The sequence below is a fragment of the Helianthus annuus genome, chromosome 11, assembly GCF_002127325.2.
Source record: "Helianthus annuus cultivar XRQ/B chromosome 11, HanXRQr2.0-SUNRISE, whole genome shotgun sequence".
Taxonomy (NCBI): Eukaryota; Viridiplantae; Streptophyta; class Magnoliopsida; order Asterales; family Asteraceae; genus Helianthus; species Helianthus annuus.
In genome coordinates, this window is record NC_035443.2 from 187,555,842 (window position 1) to 187,574,359 (window position 18,518).

Below are 18,518 nucleotides of genomic sequence, written 5' to 3' on the forward strand. Positions count from 1 at the left end.
TTTCTTGAGTTTTCATTTTCTTTTTTTTTTTAGTTTTTTGTTTTTTTCTTATACTTTTATCCTTTAACTTATAACATTTTTTATACATTTAGTAGTACTTACTTTCAAACGTCTTAAACTTATTTTTTAAATCAAATTCCATCTATTTTGAATATCTAGATATAGTTTATTATTATTGAACCACGTGTGTTATTATGCAAGCAAAAAAAAAAAAAAAAACATACGAGCATGATGAATTTTTTTATTCGTATTATATATGTATTATATATGATATTAGATATGATTAAAGTCAGATATTTTATGGAACTTTATCTGTATCCATAATTACGCAACTTTATCCGTATCCATAATTTCTTAAATGTTTGAAATATATATTAAATTTAATAATTTAAATTAAATAATAATTATCTATAATTAAGGATGATCTAGAATAATGACAAGTGTCCCTCTATTGGTGTTTTATTATATAGTATAGATATAAATTAAAAACACATTTTACTAGCTTATTTAGTAGGGATAGGCGGAAAAACTCTATGAAGATCATCACATGGCCCTCCATGTGTCCTCAATTTTATTTACTTTTCTATATAATATAGATAGATATAGATATACATTTATAGTTTTTATAACAATTTTTTTCCATATAATTGCTTAAAGGAGGAGCAAATACAACGTCCTAGTACCATGGCCGACCCTGAGGGTGGTGGGGAGGACCACCGCCGGGCCTGATATTTCCAAGGACACGTTATTTTTTAAAAAAATTGATATGTATATGTAAAAAAATAAATTAATAGGGTATATCCATACAAACACCAACATAGGCCCACTTACAGAACTATTTTTAAGGTTTAGATTAATTATTTGCCCATTTTCATTAGGTTTAGACCTTCAAATACCCAATTCCATTAAGGACTAAGGGCGCGTTTTTTCGAGCTCGAACATGGTACATGAATTCTCAGGGCCGGACGTGCTAATATGACCCAAGTTATTACTAAACCCGAGAAAGAATTGGAACTTTGATTAACAAAATTCTATTAAGGCCCTTATTCTTTTTCCTTTCATTGTTCTATTATATCAATTCAACTTACCTAGTTTAAATCACAACTTGGTTACAAATATATGAGTAAGTTTCAAATTTTGTCCTTTATCTATATATCTAATTTTAGATGGTGTTCTTTATCTTTAAAATTGACGAGTTTTGTACTTATTGTTATAAAATATTACATGGTATGTCCTTCACCGCTAACAAGGTATTTTTTTTTCTTTTAAATCAGTTAACACAAGGGTATATTAGTCTTTTTATCCATTAATATAAAAAAATAAATATTAAAAAAAATGAATGTAAAAATAAGTTTAATATTATACATATATGTATACACCTACCTCTCTCTACTCATCTCTTTCATCAGTTCTACACCATCAACCACCACTGCCACCATTAGCCACCAGTGCCCTCAACACCAACCACCATCGCCACCATCATCCACATCACCCCCACCCGTCACCACCAAGAACCCTAATTCCCAAATTTCCAGATCACCATTACTGCCTCTTATATACATATATGCATACACAACCAACCATTACCGCCTTTTCCAAAGTCAGATATGTGGTTAAGTTTGGGATTGGCCGTAGATCTAAATCATGTTGGTGTGGGATAGGTGGTGGATTAGAGGTGAGGTTGGTCGCAGATCTAAATCGCGATGGTGTAGGATGGGGGTTTGAATCCTAGGTTGGGATTTGGTTAAAATCTATTGTAACTGATAGCCATTTTGTAAGTATATATCATTTAGGGCAAACAATATAAGGACTTCACATATTTATGTTGCTAAAACAGAAAATCTATTGTGCCATCGATTAAGCTTTTGGTAGATGGATTTGCAGAGATGGATATGGTTCATGAGAGAGAGAAAGAGAGTTGAGAGAGTGAGAGAGAGAGAGGGGTGTTTCTTAATAAAATGGATAGGTTTTTAAGTTATTCATATAATTTGTCCTTCAAAAGGTGAAATGATAAAATTGTCCTTATGTGCAAATTACATGATCAAAATTAACGTAACAGAAAAAAATTAACTAGGTTAGGGGTAAAGGACATACCGTGCAAGATTTTGAAATAATAAATACAAAACTCGTCAATTATATAGACAAATGATACCGCCTGAAATTAGGTATGTAGATAAAGAACATAATTTGCAATTCACTCTAAATATATTTAATAGAAATAAAATATAACCTAATTTATTAAGGATATCCATGAAATCATAGAAGTTTATATACGGTCTACCATAAAGTTACGTGACAAAGGGATGAGCTCGGTTCCAAATATGCTGATACCGAAAGTACCAATCCTGAAAATCTTAAAAAACAGAAAGTTTTCGGTACGGAACGGTGTTTGAAGGAAATCAACCAAAAATACCAGTACCGAACCGAAAGCACCAATCCTCAAAAACGCAAAAAGTCGGTAATTGGCGCCAAAAATTGTTCGGTACGGTACATTGACCAGCACCTGTTCGGTTTCGGTACTTGATACTATTTGCTGACACCTAAATAACAGAAAAGAATAAATAGTTAAATAGTTTAGAGTTTGTATACATGATGTAAATAGTTAACAAATACTATTTGCTTATCCCAAAAAAATCACCTCGTATATGAAATTAATTGAATGTTTCAAGCTTTAATGCCTTCGAGTTTAAAAAATGACGTAACTAATGGAAAATTCAACTCTTAGACTTATTGGTGAAAGGTGGAGGGGGGGGGGTGTTCAAATAAGTCTCACACTACAAAGGTTGCGGGATTATTGGGACCTTATGTGATATGTGGTATTGGGTATCATCAAAGAGCCCCCCGCCCGCCATCCACACCAAGCCCCTGCCCCATGCCCGCTATCCCCACCAAGCGCGCCCACCCGTCGCGATGTTTGCGACCCTCTTGTGGCTAATGTGACACCATTGGCGCCCCCAATGGAGCCCCATAACACATATTACCTTGAAATCAAAAACAAAAAAAAAAGGTATATTAAACTAACATGTAAGTTCTCTTATTCTTATCAAGTTAAGTTGTCTTACAAAATGCTTGTTGCTATACGTTATCATCTAATTATTTATAACATCTAATTTTTCATTTGATTTATGAAACAAGCTAAATACGTTAAATAATTTCAAGTGTTACAACAGATACTTCCTAAACTTCCCTTTACAGTTTATTATTTAATTTTATTTAAATTACATAAAGATTAACATATATCATCCTCTTTCTTACCAACAATTAACTTAATTAGTTGGTCTAGTAACTGATTTCACTTCAATAACACTAAGGCAACACATATTATTAACAACAATATATAATTTTAGCAAATCTATTCTTAGGCTTATTATAGGCAACGTACAATAAATTTGACCAAGCTTAACCCAGAAGATTTATATTGTTCTCATATTATCACTCAATATATGGGCCTTATTTACTTATTGAGCTAACTATAAATGATTTGTGGGCTTGTAAAAACGTGATGGGCTGGACCATGCTAAGCCAACCAAATGTGAAACTAGGGCAGGTGGAACTTTGCTTACCTCAAATCTGGCTGGAACTTTCACTGTCATGCGAAGAGGGTGGAATTAGATGGATATTAGCTTCATCTGAAGAGATATTAACTATTCAATTTCTTTCAGTTCCCTTCTCGTTTTTTCTATCTTAGCTGTAACTCTCTTGTCACGTATTTAATTTGTTGCCCGACTACCTGCCATTGCTTTGTAATTGCCCTTTTTCATGTGGAATGAAAATGGAATTAAAAATTTAACCAAAAAAAAAAAAAAATTTTGCAGGTGGGGAAGAACTTGGAACACTTGAAGATTCCTCTCACTCATATTCAATCAGCAACCCATGATTTCTCAACTAAATACAGAATTGTAGATTCCACAGATGGCTATGCTTTCTACAGAGCAGAACTGGAGCATTATGATAAAGAGAATCCATCATCCAAGAGACACAACACTGTACTTATCAAACGCTACCCCCCTTCTGGAAATGAGCCGTATGGAGAAAAAGAGTTTCTCACAGAAATAGAAATTCTTTCCGGTGGAGTTAAGCATCCCAACATAGTCAATCTGCTTGGATTTTGTGTTGAATCTTCTGAGATGATCCTTATCATTGAAGATTTTTCTAATGAATTCCTTGGTATGTATTTGAGAAACCTCAAAGACAAACGTCTTTTGACTTGGGAAAAACGTTTGAAAATCTGCATTGATGTTGCAAACGCATTGAAGTACATTCACTATGAGATGGAAGACCAAACGAGGATAATAAACCGTGATATAAACTGCTTCAACATTGGATTGGACGACAATTTTGGGGCAAAGATTATTGACTTTTGGTGGTCCGTATTGCTGTCTCCAGATCAAGAAAACAAAGATCACCATCTCAGTGGTGTTGGGAGACCGCACTACAGAGATCCAGAATATGAGAAGACCCATAAATTAAAAAAAGAATCAGATGTTTATGGTTTTGGAGTAGTCTTGTTTGAGATTCTTTGTGGGAGGTTAGCCAATGACCCAATTTACCTTAAGGAGAGTGCGAGAGGGCTGGACCCTGTAGCAAGACGAAGCTTCAGCACAGGATCACTAGAAGAGTTGATAGATCCTATAATAAAGGAAGAAGTTGGTGAAAACGGTTTTGTTCTACATAGAGGACCCAACAAGGATTCTTTGCACACGTTTATTACAATTGCACACCAATGTGTGGCGGAAACTCAAGACCAACGCCCAACAATGAAAGTCATAGTCAAGGAACTTGAAAAAGCATTATTCCTTCAAGTAAGTTACTGTTTTAAATTCAGTTTATCAACGCCTAGAAGTAATATGTGTGATGGTTCCCTGTTATATAGAAAACAAAAATTAGAATGCTTTACGAGGTTGGGTTCAAATTATATAAAATTCATTGTTAAAAATCCTTTCCACATTATAATGTCTAGCATGAACTTATCAAGTTTACTTTTTAGGCATTGTAGGAATTTATCAATCCTACCTTTTAGACTATCAAGTTTGGACTTTGCTAGAATTGCTTATACGAAAATATAACAATAAATAAAAATTCAATCCATAAGGGACATTTATCATCATATTAAAATCATGTTGTTCAATGTTTGTGATCAATGATATGACCCAATTATCAATTTACTCATCATTTATAGTTTTTCATAATATTTAGAAAAACATGATACCAATTTAGTTTTCTATTACCACTTTATTATAGTTATCAATGTATTTATTTTATTTGGTGTGTCATGTTTAACAGAACAACAACAAGGACAACCCCAAAATGTTACTTGAAGACATAAAACAGGCGACACAAAACTTTCATAATGACAATTGGATCGGGAGAGGAGGATTTGGTAAAGTTTATAAAGGAAATCTTCAAGATGGTGATGGATTTAAAACCATTGTTGCCAAGCGATTGGATACGAGGTTTGGTCAAGGGGAACAACAATTCTTGAGTGAGCTACAAATTCTGTTGGATTATAAGCACGAGAATGTGATTGGTCTTGTAGGCTACTGTGATGAAAATGATGAAAAAGTCATTGTTTATGAGTATGCGTCCAGAGGAAGTCTTGATAGGTATTTGAATGATTCTTCTCTTACATGGGTGAAACGGCTTAATATATGCATTGATGTTGCAAGGGCGTTAGATTTCCTACACGGAGGAGGTGGAAAACAAGCAAAGGTGATACATAGAGACATCAAATCTGATAACATATTACTAAACCATGATTGGAAAGCAAAACTTGCTGATTTTGGGCTTTCTTTAATAAGTCCATTAACTCATGAAACAGACTATGTCATCGATCATGCATGTGGCACACTAGGATACTTGGACCCGGGTTACAGAAAATCAGGATTCTTAACTATAGAATCTGATATATATTCATTTGGTGTGGTATTATTTGAGATGTTGTGCGGGAGATCAACGTTTATAACCCACAAGCATGAGGGTCAGTATCTATCAGATTTCATTAGAAACAAATTTGATAAAGGAAAGCAAGATGAGGTAGTGTTCCAGCAAATGAGGGAACAGATGGAGCCAAAATCATTAACTACATTCCAAATGATTGCCTACCGGTGCCTACATCATGAAAGAGAAGAACGACCGACAACAAAAGAAGTTTTAATGCAACTTAAGAAAGCATTGGCATTACAAGTAAGTTATCTCAATTATAGGAGTGAGCAGAAAACCGAAATAACCGAGAAAACCGAACCAAAACAAAAAATTTGACGGTTCGGTTTTCGGATTTTTAATAGCCGATAGGTTCATTTTTTGGATAACCATTCTCAAAAACCAGAAAAACCGAACGGAACTGATAAGTTACAATAGTAAGCCTAGTCCATATATTTTTATGTTAAGTTTAAGTGTTTAACCCATGCTAGTAGAAATTATTCATTTATTTTTGAATGTTAAGTATTTAATATAACAATTAAATGATATTCAAAGTATTATAAAAGAAAATGTCTTAATAAAAACTTTGAAGAAATATTAAAATAGAGTAGAAGGTTAGATTTATGTGAATAATATTAATTAAAACTGTTAAATATAATAACTTAAATGTAAACGTATAAGAAAGATTCTTAAATTTTAAATTATACTTTTTATTTTTTGAATCTTACATAATTTTGATTCAAAAACTGAAATAACCGAAAAACCGAACTGAACCGGTGAAAAAACCAAAACCGAACGGTTTAAGAAACAGAAAAACCGACATTTCGGTTTTGGTTTTGCCCAAAAACTGAACCGAACGAAGCATGCACACCCCTGCTCTAGTTATATGAAATAGGTTCCTTTAAATACATTAGTATAAACCATAATTTCAACTCGTGTTTATTCTAAAAGCTTATCAATGGTAATTTCTAATACTATTAATCTTTTAACGACAAGAACAACATACATATTAAAATTTGTATTTGTCTGGATATTTTAGTTCATTGTTTTTGCATTTTATGTCATATTTAAGTACTTATAAAACAACTGATGACCTAATAAATATGGTATGAAGATGCATGTATACCAGATGTCTTAAACTTACCGAGTTCTATATATTATGTGAACCTTTTACATTGTAAGTACCACAAAATTCATTCATATTTATTTAGTTAATAAAGGTTACTAAATTAAAAGAAATAGAAAGTCATGGATGGAGGCTGCTAGATCGTATATATATTTATGTATGTGTTGTTGCTGTTACATCTTATAAGATCTTACCTTCTCATTCATTTGTAACCTTTTGTTTTTACACTAATTTATACTTGATAACAGAACATGACATCGACAATGACCATGTTCGCTTCCTTACGAATCCCACTTGAAGATGTAGTAAAGGCCACCAACAACTTTCATGATGATTACATTATCCAACACAATGGAATTAGTACCACATATAAAGGACGACTCTTGTGGTCTGGGTATGAAGGAGAACATCTGAAGGGACAGAGCATTGTAGTTTTAAAAAGGTACGCTTCTGTACATGACTTGATTGGAGAAGAAGAGTTTTTTACCGAAATTGAAATGCTTACCCTTGTTAAGCATCCCAACATTGTAAATCTACTTGGATTCTGTGTTGAGGATTCTGAGATGGTCCTTATCACTGAGAATATCTCTAAGGGATATCTTATAGATTATTTGGGAAATGCCAACCGCATGCGTATTTTGACTTGGGAAAAACGTTTGAAAATTTGCGTTGATGTTGCACATGCGTTGAATTACCTTCACTATGAGATGGAAGACCAAAAGATAATAATAAACCGTCAGATAAATAGCTACAGCATTGGGTTGGACGAGAACTGGGAGGCAAAGATTGTTGACTTTTGGTTCCCAGTATTCCTGCCTGCAAATCAAGAAGCTCTCTATCTCAAATATATTGGTAGACCTTCTTACATAGATCCAGAATATGAGAAGACTGGTAGGTTAAAAAGAGAATCGGATGTGTATAGTTTTGGAGTTGTATTGTTTGAAATTCTATGTGGGAGGAGATCCCATGACCCAATTTACCTGGAGGAGAATGAGAGTGGGTTGGGCCCTGTGGCAAGACAAAGCTTCTGCATGGGAACACTAGAGGACATGATAGATCCTATATTAAAGGATGAAATCAGTGAAAACAATTCCGTTCTAAGTATAGGACCCAACAAGGATTCTTTGCACACATTTATGAAAATTGCATATCAGTGTGTGGCAGAAACTCAAGACCAACGTCCAACAATGAAAGTCATTGTCAAGGAACTAGAGAAAGCACTATCATTTCAAGTAAGTCAATTTTTCAAAACATTAACCTTTTTATACACATGCAAAATGCTTGTTAATAGTAGACTAAATTAATAAAGCACAAACTGATTTTCAGATGCACTATAGTATTTGTAGTCAAATCATTACATTTATATTGAAACAACACTAACTTTTAACTTTTAGTGTTCCGTGTAGGGTTAATCTTGACGCATGATAAACCGGGTTATCGGGTACGAGAATGGAGCTTCGTAATCGGATACGAGTCAAACGGGTCAGCAGAAAAGTTGTTATTTAGTCCCATGTTTTTATTATGTTTTGATTAAGTCAAGTAATATGTTAGTGGGTCAAGTCATGGGATTGTTTCCGGTTCTTTAGGCATACGTAAGTAGTGGTTTGTTAGTTGTTTCTTTTCTTATATAATGTAAAGATTGCAATGAATACAAGTGGGTTTTTGAAGCAGTAAAATAAGTTTCTTATTCGTGAGTTTATCTTTGAGTGTCTTGTGAGTGTTATAAGCTTTGAAATCCCAACATTTGGTATCAGAGCGAGGTCGAAACGAGAGCGGGTGAAGACGGTGTTCGCCGTTTTGAGAGTCGGTTCGGAGAAGAGGGGAGTAGCCCTCTAAACTACTAGGCTGAGAAGAGAAAAAGAGATCGGTGTTGAAGGCGGTGATTACCGTTGAGAGGAAGAAAGAAGAGCAGCAGGTTCTGTGTGAACCGAACATGTTTCTTAGTGAGCCATGTCGAGACGAAATCGAGAGATGAAAAGAGTTCTTAGTGAGCCAAACACGGTCCTGAGTGAGCCGGCAGAGACAATGAAGAAGACAATCTTTGTGATTGCGGAACGGTTCTGTGTGAGCCATAAGAAGAGTTCAGGGGTGAACAAGAAACCAAGAGAAGAAGGGTTCTACGTGAACAAAAGGAAGAAGATGATCTGTGTGATCAAGCGTGCTCTGTGTGTCGTAGGCGTGAGAAAGGAGGACCAGATCTTTGTGATCAAAAAGATCGAAAACCTTAGTGGTGCTGTGTGAATCGATCAAGGAAAAAAAGGAGAATCTTAGTGATTCCAGTATCTATGTGAGAAGTTTGAAGAGATCTGTGTGATCGATTTAAAAATCTGTGTGATAAAGGTGTGGCAAACAGAACCTGTGTGGTTCAGCGATTCGAGTCGAGAAAGACATGTGTGGTGCGGTTGCGGAGAAGACAACTGTTCGAGAGAAGCGTGTGACCTGCGTTGGGGCTGTGTAATCTAGAAGCGAACCTGCTGTGTGGGTTGTATGTGTTTATTTTTTTGTGGTTAAAGGAACAAAAGAATCTGTGTGATTATGGATGTCGATCAAGATGGTTTATGTGAACAGAAGGGGTGTTTTGTGTAGTGAATGACATGTAGGGTTTTCTTGTATGATGGTGATAATAACGTAAGGCCTAGATGGTGTATGGGCTTAGTTATGATTATTTAAAGAAAAGTCAAAGTAAGTATTTATTCAAGTTTTGTGGCTGGTGAAGTATTTCGCGATTGAAAAAAAGGTGCAAGCAAGATTAGCACGAGGAAATTTCGCATAGCAAGAAAAGCGAGATTGAACGATACCAAGAAGCGAGCATGAGTGGAGTCAAGTCGGATCTTCGTGAACCGGTTAAAGCATGAAGCAAGTTTAAGCAAGAAACTGAATCTGTGCGGTTCGTTTAGCATGACGCAAGTGATCGAGCAAGAAAGAATGAAGAAATGGGTCAAGATTAAGGGGGTGAATGTAGGGTTAATCTTGACGCATGATAAACCGGGTTATCGGGTACGAGAATGGAGCTTCGTAATCGGATACGAGTCAAACGGGTCAGCAGAAAAGTTGTTATTTAGTCCCATGTTTTTATTATGTTTTGATTAAGTCAAGTAATATGTTAGTGGGTCAAGTCATGGGATTGTTTCCGGTTCTTTAGGCATACGTAAGTAGTGGTTTGTTAGTTGTTTCTTTTCTTATATAATGTAAAGATTGCAATGAATACAAGTGGGTTTTTGAAGCAGTAAAATAAGTTTCTTATTCGTGAGTTTATCTTTGAGTGTCTTGTGAGTGTTATAAGCTTTGAAATCCCAACATTCCGGTCCTAAGCCCATTCTCAACTATTGATGAAGTTATTAAAGTTTCTTTTTTTTTTTAATAAAACTTACTATTTTTCTTTAACTATTGATGAAGTTATTAATGCCCTGATGTAGTATCCCTCGGGGGCTGCTATTCTCTAATCACGATTTTAATATTGATTTGGCTTTCTCATTGTCCCAGTTGAATTCATAGGTTAAATCTGATTATGTGGAGAAGAGTCATGCTTCCATAATTGAGGCACAAGTAGTTGAGCTTTCCAATGAACTGAACAATATGAACATGACTGGCGAATTTGAAAATTTTAATATTCATAATATGGAAAGTATGTTACATGACCAAACCGATGACCCAGCTGAACCTGACTGTTGTAAGTTTGCTGTGTTTGAATTTTTAATATTGATTTATCAAGTGGAGTCTTAAGCCGGTGAAATGTGGGTACAGGAAAGTCTCTTAGGAAGGCTCATGGTTTTAAAAAACGGTTGAGGCGTGCGCCTCGAGGCGCGCCTCAAGGCGAAACGGCCAAAAAACGATTCTGAGGCGCGCCTCAGGGGGTTTCTACTGTTTATGCGCCTCAGAAGGGTTGAGGCGCTAAAAAGGCTGCGCCTCAGAAGGGTTGAGGCGCTAAAAAGGCTGCGCCTCAGGTGCGCCTCAGGGGTTTTAGATATTTGTTTTTGATGTTTTTGCGTTTTTGTGTCAATTTCAAGCAATTTATGTCTTTTTTATGTGTGTTTTTGATTATTTTGATGAATTTGATGAGGAATTTAGTTAGTATTACTATTTTTATAAGATATATAATATTTATATTTATTTTTTAATTCCGCCTCGGGCTTACGCCTCGGTTCGCTTCGAGGCTTACGCCTCGTGAGGCGAAGTGAAAACGCCTCAAAACTCGTTTCCGTTTTTTTAAACCTTGGGAAGGCTGCTACACCTTCTTGGCCAAATATGTCAGAAACAAATGCACAAATAAGAAAAGGAGACTAAGTTGCAGGTGCTTTTGGTTGTTGTATTTGGTGGTGTCGGCTGGATAGCAAGTTTGCGTTCAAACAAGTCATGTTTCATATAGGTTTAAACAGGATGGGTGGATTGAGTTGGACTTTTTTGCATATATCTTAATTTGTTTGTATTAAGTGAATGTCATGTTGATGCTTCTCTAGTTCTTTATGTACTTGTTTATGTTGGTAATTTTAGTGTTATCCACATTATTTTAGTGTTATTGGATTAACTTGTCGACTAAGTTGGTCTTGTTAAAATTAAACGAGTTAGGAGATGCGGGAGTGCAAGCTCGATTTAGTTTACAAGATCGGGTATCGGTTTGTTTTGGCCCTTGCTGAGTCAATAAAACTAATTTGCGATTGGGCCTAAGTTGGTTATTTCATTTGGGCTTGTAGGCTTTAACCAAATCACTTGTATTTGGGCTTTGGGACTAAATGGGTTATTTGTCATGTTAATAATCACTTGTTTGTGGACTTAGATTAGTTGTTCTAATGGGCCTATCATATTTGATGTGGGATTCTACGCATCTGTTTAAGCTTTATGATAAGAACCAAACCGTTCCAGCTCAGGATGATGTATGTGATGATACCAGAGACTTTGGTGGTGTTGAGTTCAGCAAAGTAGATACACACTTGCTTCCGACTGTACTTCTCATTGGCCGCCCCAATGTGGGCAAATCCGCATTGTTTAATCCGTTAGCTGTTCTAATATATGTCTTTTACTGTTATATTATAGGTGAATTGGCTAGTCAGTCAAACATGTTGGGTAACTTGCCAAAACAAATTTCTGTAAAACGATAATTTTTTTTGGTACGGGTCAAAAAGGTTAGGTTGACCTGAATGTTTTTTTGCCAAAAATGTTACTGTGTCAAGAATAATATACTTATCCAATAAAATGATTTAGGAGCCTTTCAACCTGTTTGACCCGTTTTCTTTTAAGCTACTCTTTTTTACCCATTTGACCTGTTAAATCGTCCCACATATAAACCATTTGTAAGTCGGTGGATATGGCATTTAGTTTTATTTATTCACAATGTGTTTTTGTACCTACTAATTTCTTTTTATTGTATCTAATATCATTGGTTGGTGTGGATATGGTGTTTAGTTTGATTAGAAGAAGAGAGGATCTTGTGTACAACACTCCTAACGATCATGTGACTAGAGACATACGAGAAGGGATTGCGAAATTGGGTTATTTGCGATTTAAGGTGTTGGATTCAGCCGGGTTAGAGGCCGAGGCTTCGTCTGGTTACGTTCTTGGCCGGACTGCAGAAATGACCGCAAGTGTGTTGAGAAAGTGTAAATCCGCACTATTTCTTATTGATGCAAGGTTAGTTTTATCTTCATCACTATATCTTTTTATGTGCACTAGTTTTTGAGATAGAAACAAAATAAATTTGTTTTTTATGTGATGACTAGAGACGGGTTGCAGCCCATGGATTTGGATGTTGGAAAGTGGCTAAGAAAGCATGCTCCGGGAATGAAGATTGTTACGATAATGAATACAGCTGAATCACTTGATGATGGTTTTGGGTCTGCTTGTGAAGCCACGCGTACATTGGGATTTGGAGATCCTGTTGCTCTCTCTGCAGAAACTGGTTTAGGGATGAATGATTTATATCGAGTTCTCAGGCCATTGCTTGAACAACAACAAATGCTTCTTCAAACTGTACAAGGTAAGAGTAGTTTATCAACCCTTAACTTCAGAAAATAACATTCGTGTCTCTTAACTTTGGCTTAGTTTACTTCAATATTTGTTTGTTGCTAGTTTGCAACTCAGATGAAACTAATGAAGAGGAGTCAAAGCTACCACTGAAGTTAGCATTTGTGGGCCGGCCTAATGTTGGCAACTCAACCTTGTTGAATGCAATTCTGCAGGAAGAGCCTGTTTTGTGAAATCATAATCTCTTCACATCCTATAAGTATTAGGGTTCATTATGTAATTAGTTAATAGTTAGTTTTATTAGAATTAGATTAGTGATAGAAGTGCGGGGACTAGATGCGACAAAACGAAAGTTAGTAACCTACATGTTGGAATCGACACATCCAGGGGACACACGCCTTCACTGATCGACGACAGGAAACAAGAACACAGGGACGCAACCTTTCAAATCGATTGAGAGCCACAAGATCAAAGGACACGACTCTTTGCAAAGAGACACGTCTATTGGATTCGCACCTCTTCAATTAGTATAAATAGGGTTAGGATTTTCTATTGTAAATTCATTCACTTGTACATACATTCACGATTTGTATTCATTCAATCAAGGTTAGTTTGTGTTTATTTCATTCGTTGTTATATTCATTGTTTGTCAAGAAGATTCTGGGCAACAGTGGTATCAGAGCCTAGGGCTCAAATTCGTTTCGGGAAGACGATCATCAGGCAGGTGGTTGAATTCCCTAGCAATTCTGATCACGCAGGAGGCGTTGATTGGGTTTTGTTTGTTAAGTTTTAACACCAATCGCATCAAGCGGGTACGATTGTTGTTCGTTCGTTAATCGGTCATCAGGAGGGTGTTCGATTTAGATCCGATCATCACTGAGGGTGTTTGGATTCTGAGATTTTTTTTGTTAATTCAAATCACGGCAAGAGGCCACGGTTCGAGTTAAAGAAGACGGAAGCAAATCTAAGAAATTTGTATTCCGGTTTGAAGAAGCAATTGCAAATCTGAGAAGTTTGGGTTGTTTAAGATACAAAATCTGAGAGGTTTTGTGATATCAAAGCATCAAGAGGGTGTTCGGTTGAAAAGTTTAGTCACAAATCAAGCGGGTTTGGGGCTGACTTTGTTTAGAGAGTCGCGAATCAAGAAGAAGAAAAAAAACGCAGCCAAGAGGGTTGTTAAGAAAAGTCAGAAAACCGTGCGGAGAATCACGATAAGAGAATTCGGTCAGTTCGCAAATTCCAGGTTCTACGTTCTATTTTTTTGGAATTTACATAAGGTTTAGAAATTGATTTGATTCCACGTTCGAAAGTTAGTGTGAATTTTTGGAATCATAGACTTCGGTTTTAGGAGAAAACCAAAGTTTTGAAAGTGAAAATTGTTGGAAAAGAAATTATGGCGGATTCAGGAGGAGCCTTTCCGTCAAACGCGGTAGTGATTAAAGATGGTAGTTCGTTCTCCCAGTTTCAGTGTCCTATCTTAAAGTCTACAAACTATACGGTATGGGCAATCCGTATAAAAGCCATTTTGAGGGCAAACGGATTATGGGAAATGATAGAACCAAAAGAAAATACGCAAGCGGATGAAAAGAAGGATATGATGGGAACCGCCTATTTATATCAAGCACTGCCAGAAGATATGATAATACAAGTTGCAAGTTGCAAAAGTGCAAAAGAAATTTGGGATGCATTAAAGACTAGGCACATCGGTGCAGATCGCGTGCAAAAGGCACGTCTTCAAACGCTCAAAACAGAGTTTGAGGTGTTAAAAATGAAGGAGGAAGACACTATCGATTCGTTCACTGCAAGACTAAATAGTATTGTCACGAGGGCAAGTGGTCTTGGATCAACTTTTGATCAACCAACTTTAGTACGGAAACTTCTGAGTTCTGTACCAAAAAGGTTCGTTCAAATTGTTGCAACCATTGAACAATTCGCTGATTTAGAAACAACGACGCTAGACGAGACAATTGGAAGGTTGAAAGCCTATGAAGAAAGGACCGGTTTGATGGATGAAAACCCGGTATATAATCAAGAGAAACTTATGTATACGCGACGCGACAAGAACTATGGTCGTGGAAGGCGTTTTGGGAAGAATGGACAGGGAAGGTTCAACTCATCGCAAGACAAGTGGCGTGATGGAAAGTTCAAACAAGAAGATGATGATGAAGATTCATCACATGATGCTTACAAGAATGGAAGCAACCAAAAGAAGTTTGGGAAGGATTTAAGCAAGATAAAATGCTACAATTGCCAAAAGTTTGGTCATTATGCCTCAGATTGTGTCCTGAATCAAATCAAAGAGGAGAAGAAACAAATCTGATACAGGAAGACGAGGAACCAACTCTCCTAATGGCAATCAAAGAAGACTGCAATGATCTACTTCAACAAGCACATGATGGCAAGCAAGACATGGAGAAAGATCAAGGTGCAACTTAAGGATGTTCGAGATTAGGGGGGTGAATGAAATCATAATCTCTTCACATCCTATAAGTATTAGGGTTCATTGTGTAATTAGTTAATAGTTAGTTTTATTAGAATTAGATTAGTGATAGAAGTGCGGGGACTAGATGCGACAAAACGAAAGTTAGTAACCTACATGTTGGAATCGACACATCCAGGGGACACACCACTTCACTGATCGACGACAGGAAACAAGAACACAGGGACGCAACCTTTCAAATCGATTGAGAGCCACAAGATCAAAGGACACGACTCTTCGCAAAGAGACACGTCTATTGGATTCGCACCTCTTCAATTAGTATAAATAGGGTTAGGATTTTCTATTGTAAATTCATTCACTTGTACATACATTCACGATTTGTATTCTTTCAATCAAGGTTAGTTTGTGTTTATTTCATTCGTTGTTATATTCATTGTTTGTCAAGAAGATTCTGGGCAACATTTTGGTGGGCCCAGAGGCAAGCTTAACAAGAGATTTGGTCAGAGTCGAGTTTAAATTTCAAGGAAGAACGATATACATGGTAATTTAAATTTCTAAAGTTGGTAAATTTCAAGGAAGAACGATATACATGTATGTATTATTGGTGACAGGGATCCAGTTGTCTTTGTTTCAGCATTAGAAGGGAAAGGCAGAATAGATGTAATGCAGCAGGTCATTGAGACATACAAAAAGTGGTGTTTGAGGTTATCAACTGCTCGACTTAACCGTTGGCTACACAAGGTTATCATCGTTGGTCCCTATAATAATAATTATTATTATCATTGTTGTTATTATTATCATCATTATTGTTATTATTGTAAAAACATTATTGTTTCAGGTAGGTAATGAGTAGACATTCTTGGCAGGATGTAGCAGGTCAGCCCAAGATGAAGTATTTTACACAAGTGAAAGCCCGCCCACCCACTTTTGTGGCCTTTGTTAGCAGAAAGACACTTTTAGACACAGACTTTATTAGAAATAATAAACTGAATTATTTCCTGTAAATAATCGAAGAGGTGTGTGTCATATGTGGCACCGGTTCGAAAGGCAGTTATTGGTGCCAAAACATAACTGCAGGAAACAACCACCATCTTCATGTCTGTATATATACAATTTACCGGTAAGTTAACCGGTACCAAGATATTATTTCCTAATATACATTTCCATATTCTGTTGTTTTCTTCCGAGTGTGTGTGTTTTCTTCATTGATTATTTGATTCACCATGAAATACAAACACATTTATGATGAATCAAGTTTAGTCTATGAAGATGATATGCATGATAAATTTCCGCTGCCAACAAGTGGTATCAGAGCCACACCAGATTATAAGGGAGACAGGATCTACGAGTTTGCATCGGTGCTTCCATGTAAGCACTGTTCTGATGAACAAAGAGAAAGATCAATGACCAAAGTAATACAGAAGCGGTGTTATTACTGCAATCAACCAGGGCATCAAATTGCCTACTGCAAAGAGAAGGAGAATGATGAAGCATATATGTTAATCCGTCAAGCCACTGAAACTGGAATACAAAAGCAAGATGATGCTGTGGTTCGAAGTTCAGAATACAAAGTCAATGGCATTGATGGTGGGTTGTGGTTGGAAATCTGGTATGTCAACACAAGTTTTAAACATCACTATTCTGGTAATCTCAATTCCTTCAAACGAATCAGGAATATGTTTGGTGTTGAGACAAACACTGGTGAAAACCAATTTTACTTTATAAGAGGCATAGGGGCAGTAGATATTACATCTGGTAGTGAAAAATTCAGAATCCAAGGTGTTTACTATACACCGGAATTGGATAGAAATGTGTTAAGTCTTGATCAACTGATTTTTCAAGGCTATACAGTGAAATTCAATGGTGAAAGATGTAAGATTACCCCTCTTGTGAATAAAAGAAACAATATAACCGGATTAACCCGTGAAGATGAAATAGGTTCAAATGAAAAGCAATCAATAATCGATAGAGAAACAGAACATGAAAACTTCAAATCCGATTATTTAAACCACTATATTGAAAGGTTAAATCTCACTTCCAATGAACCCGATTGGAACATGATGATTTTGCAATGTATGAAATTCAAAGAATTTCAAGATTGCAAGGCACTCTTAGACATGCTGGATGATGGTGAGTATGTGATGAAGTTTAAGTATGAAATAGAAAGGAAATTCGAAGAAATGATTATCTGGTTCTTACACGATTAGATGGGGATTCACTCAAGACCTGTTCCTGTACTCATGGGTAATAATAAAAGGGTAAATCTGTTAGAACTCTACATGATAGTCAAGAGAGAAGGGGGTCATAGAACAGTAACATCAAACAATCTGTGGGCAATGGTCTCAAAGGATATGGGGCATGATTACGAAGATGGAGAGTACATGAGGATAGTTTATGCCATGTACCCGGATGTTATTATTTATTACTACAAGTTCAAGTCGGTTCAAGACAACGTTAGAGATGAACAAACTCAAGTAGCAGCAAGGACTGAAGATACGGCTGCAGATGGAGGAAGAAGAACAGCAAGTACTGGATGCATACCGGATGATGACCGAGAATATTACGCTCTTTTCGCTGGGAATGATTGGATAGGAATGAAGAAAACACAGAAGCGACGAAGGTTTGATTTCCGGCAAGCTGAAAAGGCTGTGAATGAAGCCAACCGAAGCGTCCTAATGAATTCTCGAGGATATAATCCAGTTTAATGGGGAGTATTAGAAATAATAAACTGAATTATATCTTACTTAGTATAATGTTATGTAACTGAATATTTAATATTACTATTATATGTGTATTTCCTGTAAATAATCGAAGAGGTGTGTGTCATATGTGGCACCGGTTCGAAAGGCAGTTATTGGCGCCAAAACATAACTGCCGGAAACAACCACCATCTTCATGTCTGTATATATACAATTTACCGGTAAGTTAACCGGTACCAAGATATTATTTCCTAATATCCATTTCCATATTCTATTGTTTTCTTCCGAGTGTGTGTTCTTCATTGATTATTTGATTCACCATGAAATCCAAACACATTTATGATGAATCAAGTTCAGTCTATGAAGATGATATGCA

General features: G+C 36.2%; 2 protein-coding genes across 2 annotated transcripts; both read left to right on the forward strand.

The window, feature by feature from the left end:
* Positions 1–9,070: 9,070 nt before the first annotated feature.
* On the forward strand, positions 9,071–13,236 carry LOC118484231 (GTPase Der-like). The gene is made up of 6 exons (XM_035980232.1): positions 9,071–9,280; positions 9,399–9,499; positions 11,820–12,035; positions 12,446–12,670; positions 12,760–13,016; positions 13,109–13,236. Exons 1-6 carry the CDS (start codon positions 9,071–9,073, stop codon positions 13,234–13,236), a joined length of 1,137 nt encoding a protein of 378 aa, XP_035836125.1.
* Positions 13,237–14,396: 1,160 nt separating this feature from the next.
* Positions 14,397–15,323, forward strand: LOC118484232. The gene has a single exon (XM_035980233.1). It carries the CDS (start codon positions 14,397–14,399, stop codon positions 15,321–15,323), a length of 927 nt encoding a protein of 308 aa, XP_035836126.1.
* Positions 15,324–18,518: the final 3,195 nt, after the last annotated feature.

What these genes read in the sequence shown, in the direction of transcription:
- LOC118484231 (XM_035980232.1), top strand. Translation starts at nt 9,071, where the DNA reads ATGAAGAAGACAATCTTTGTGATTGCGGAACGGTTCTGTGTGAGCCAT. An exon ending in GTGACCTGCGTTGGGGCTGT is followed by an intron (nt 9,500 to 11,819) that starts GTAATCTAGAAG and finishes TTGTGGACTTAG; the next exon opens with ATTAGTTGTTCTAATGGGCC. An exon ending in CTATTTCTTATTGATGCAAG is followed by an intron (nt 12,671 to 12,759) that starts GTTAGTTTTATC and finishes TGTGATGACTAG; the next exon opens with AGACGGGTTGCAGCCCATGG.
- LOC118484232 (XM_035980233.1), top strand. Translation starts at nt 14,397, where the DNA reads ATGGCGGATTCAGGAGGAGCCTTTCCGTCAAACGCGGTAGTGATTAAA.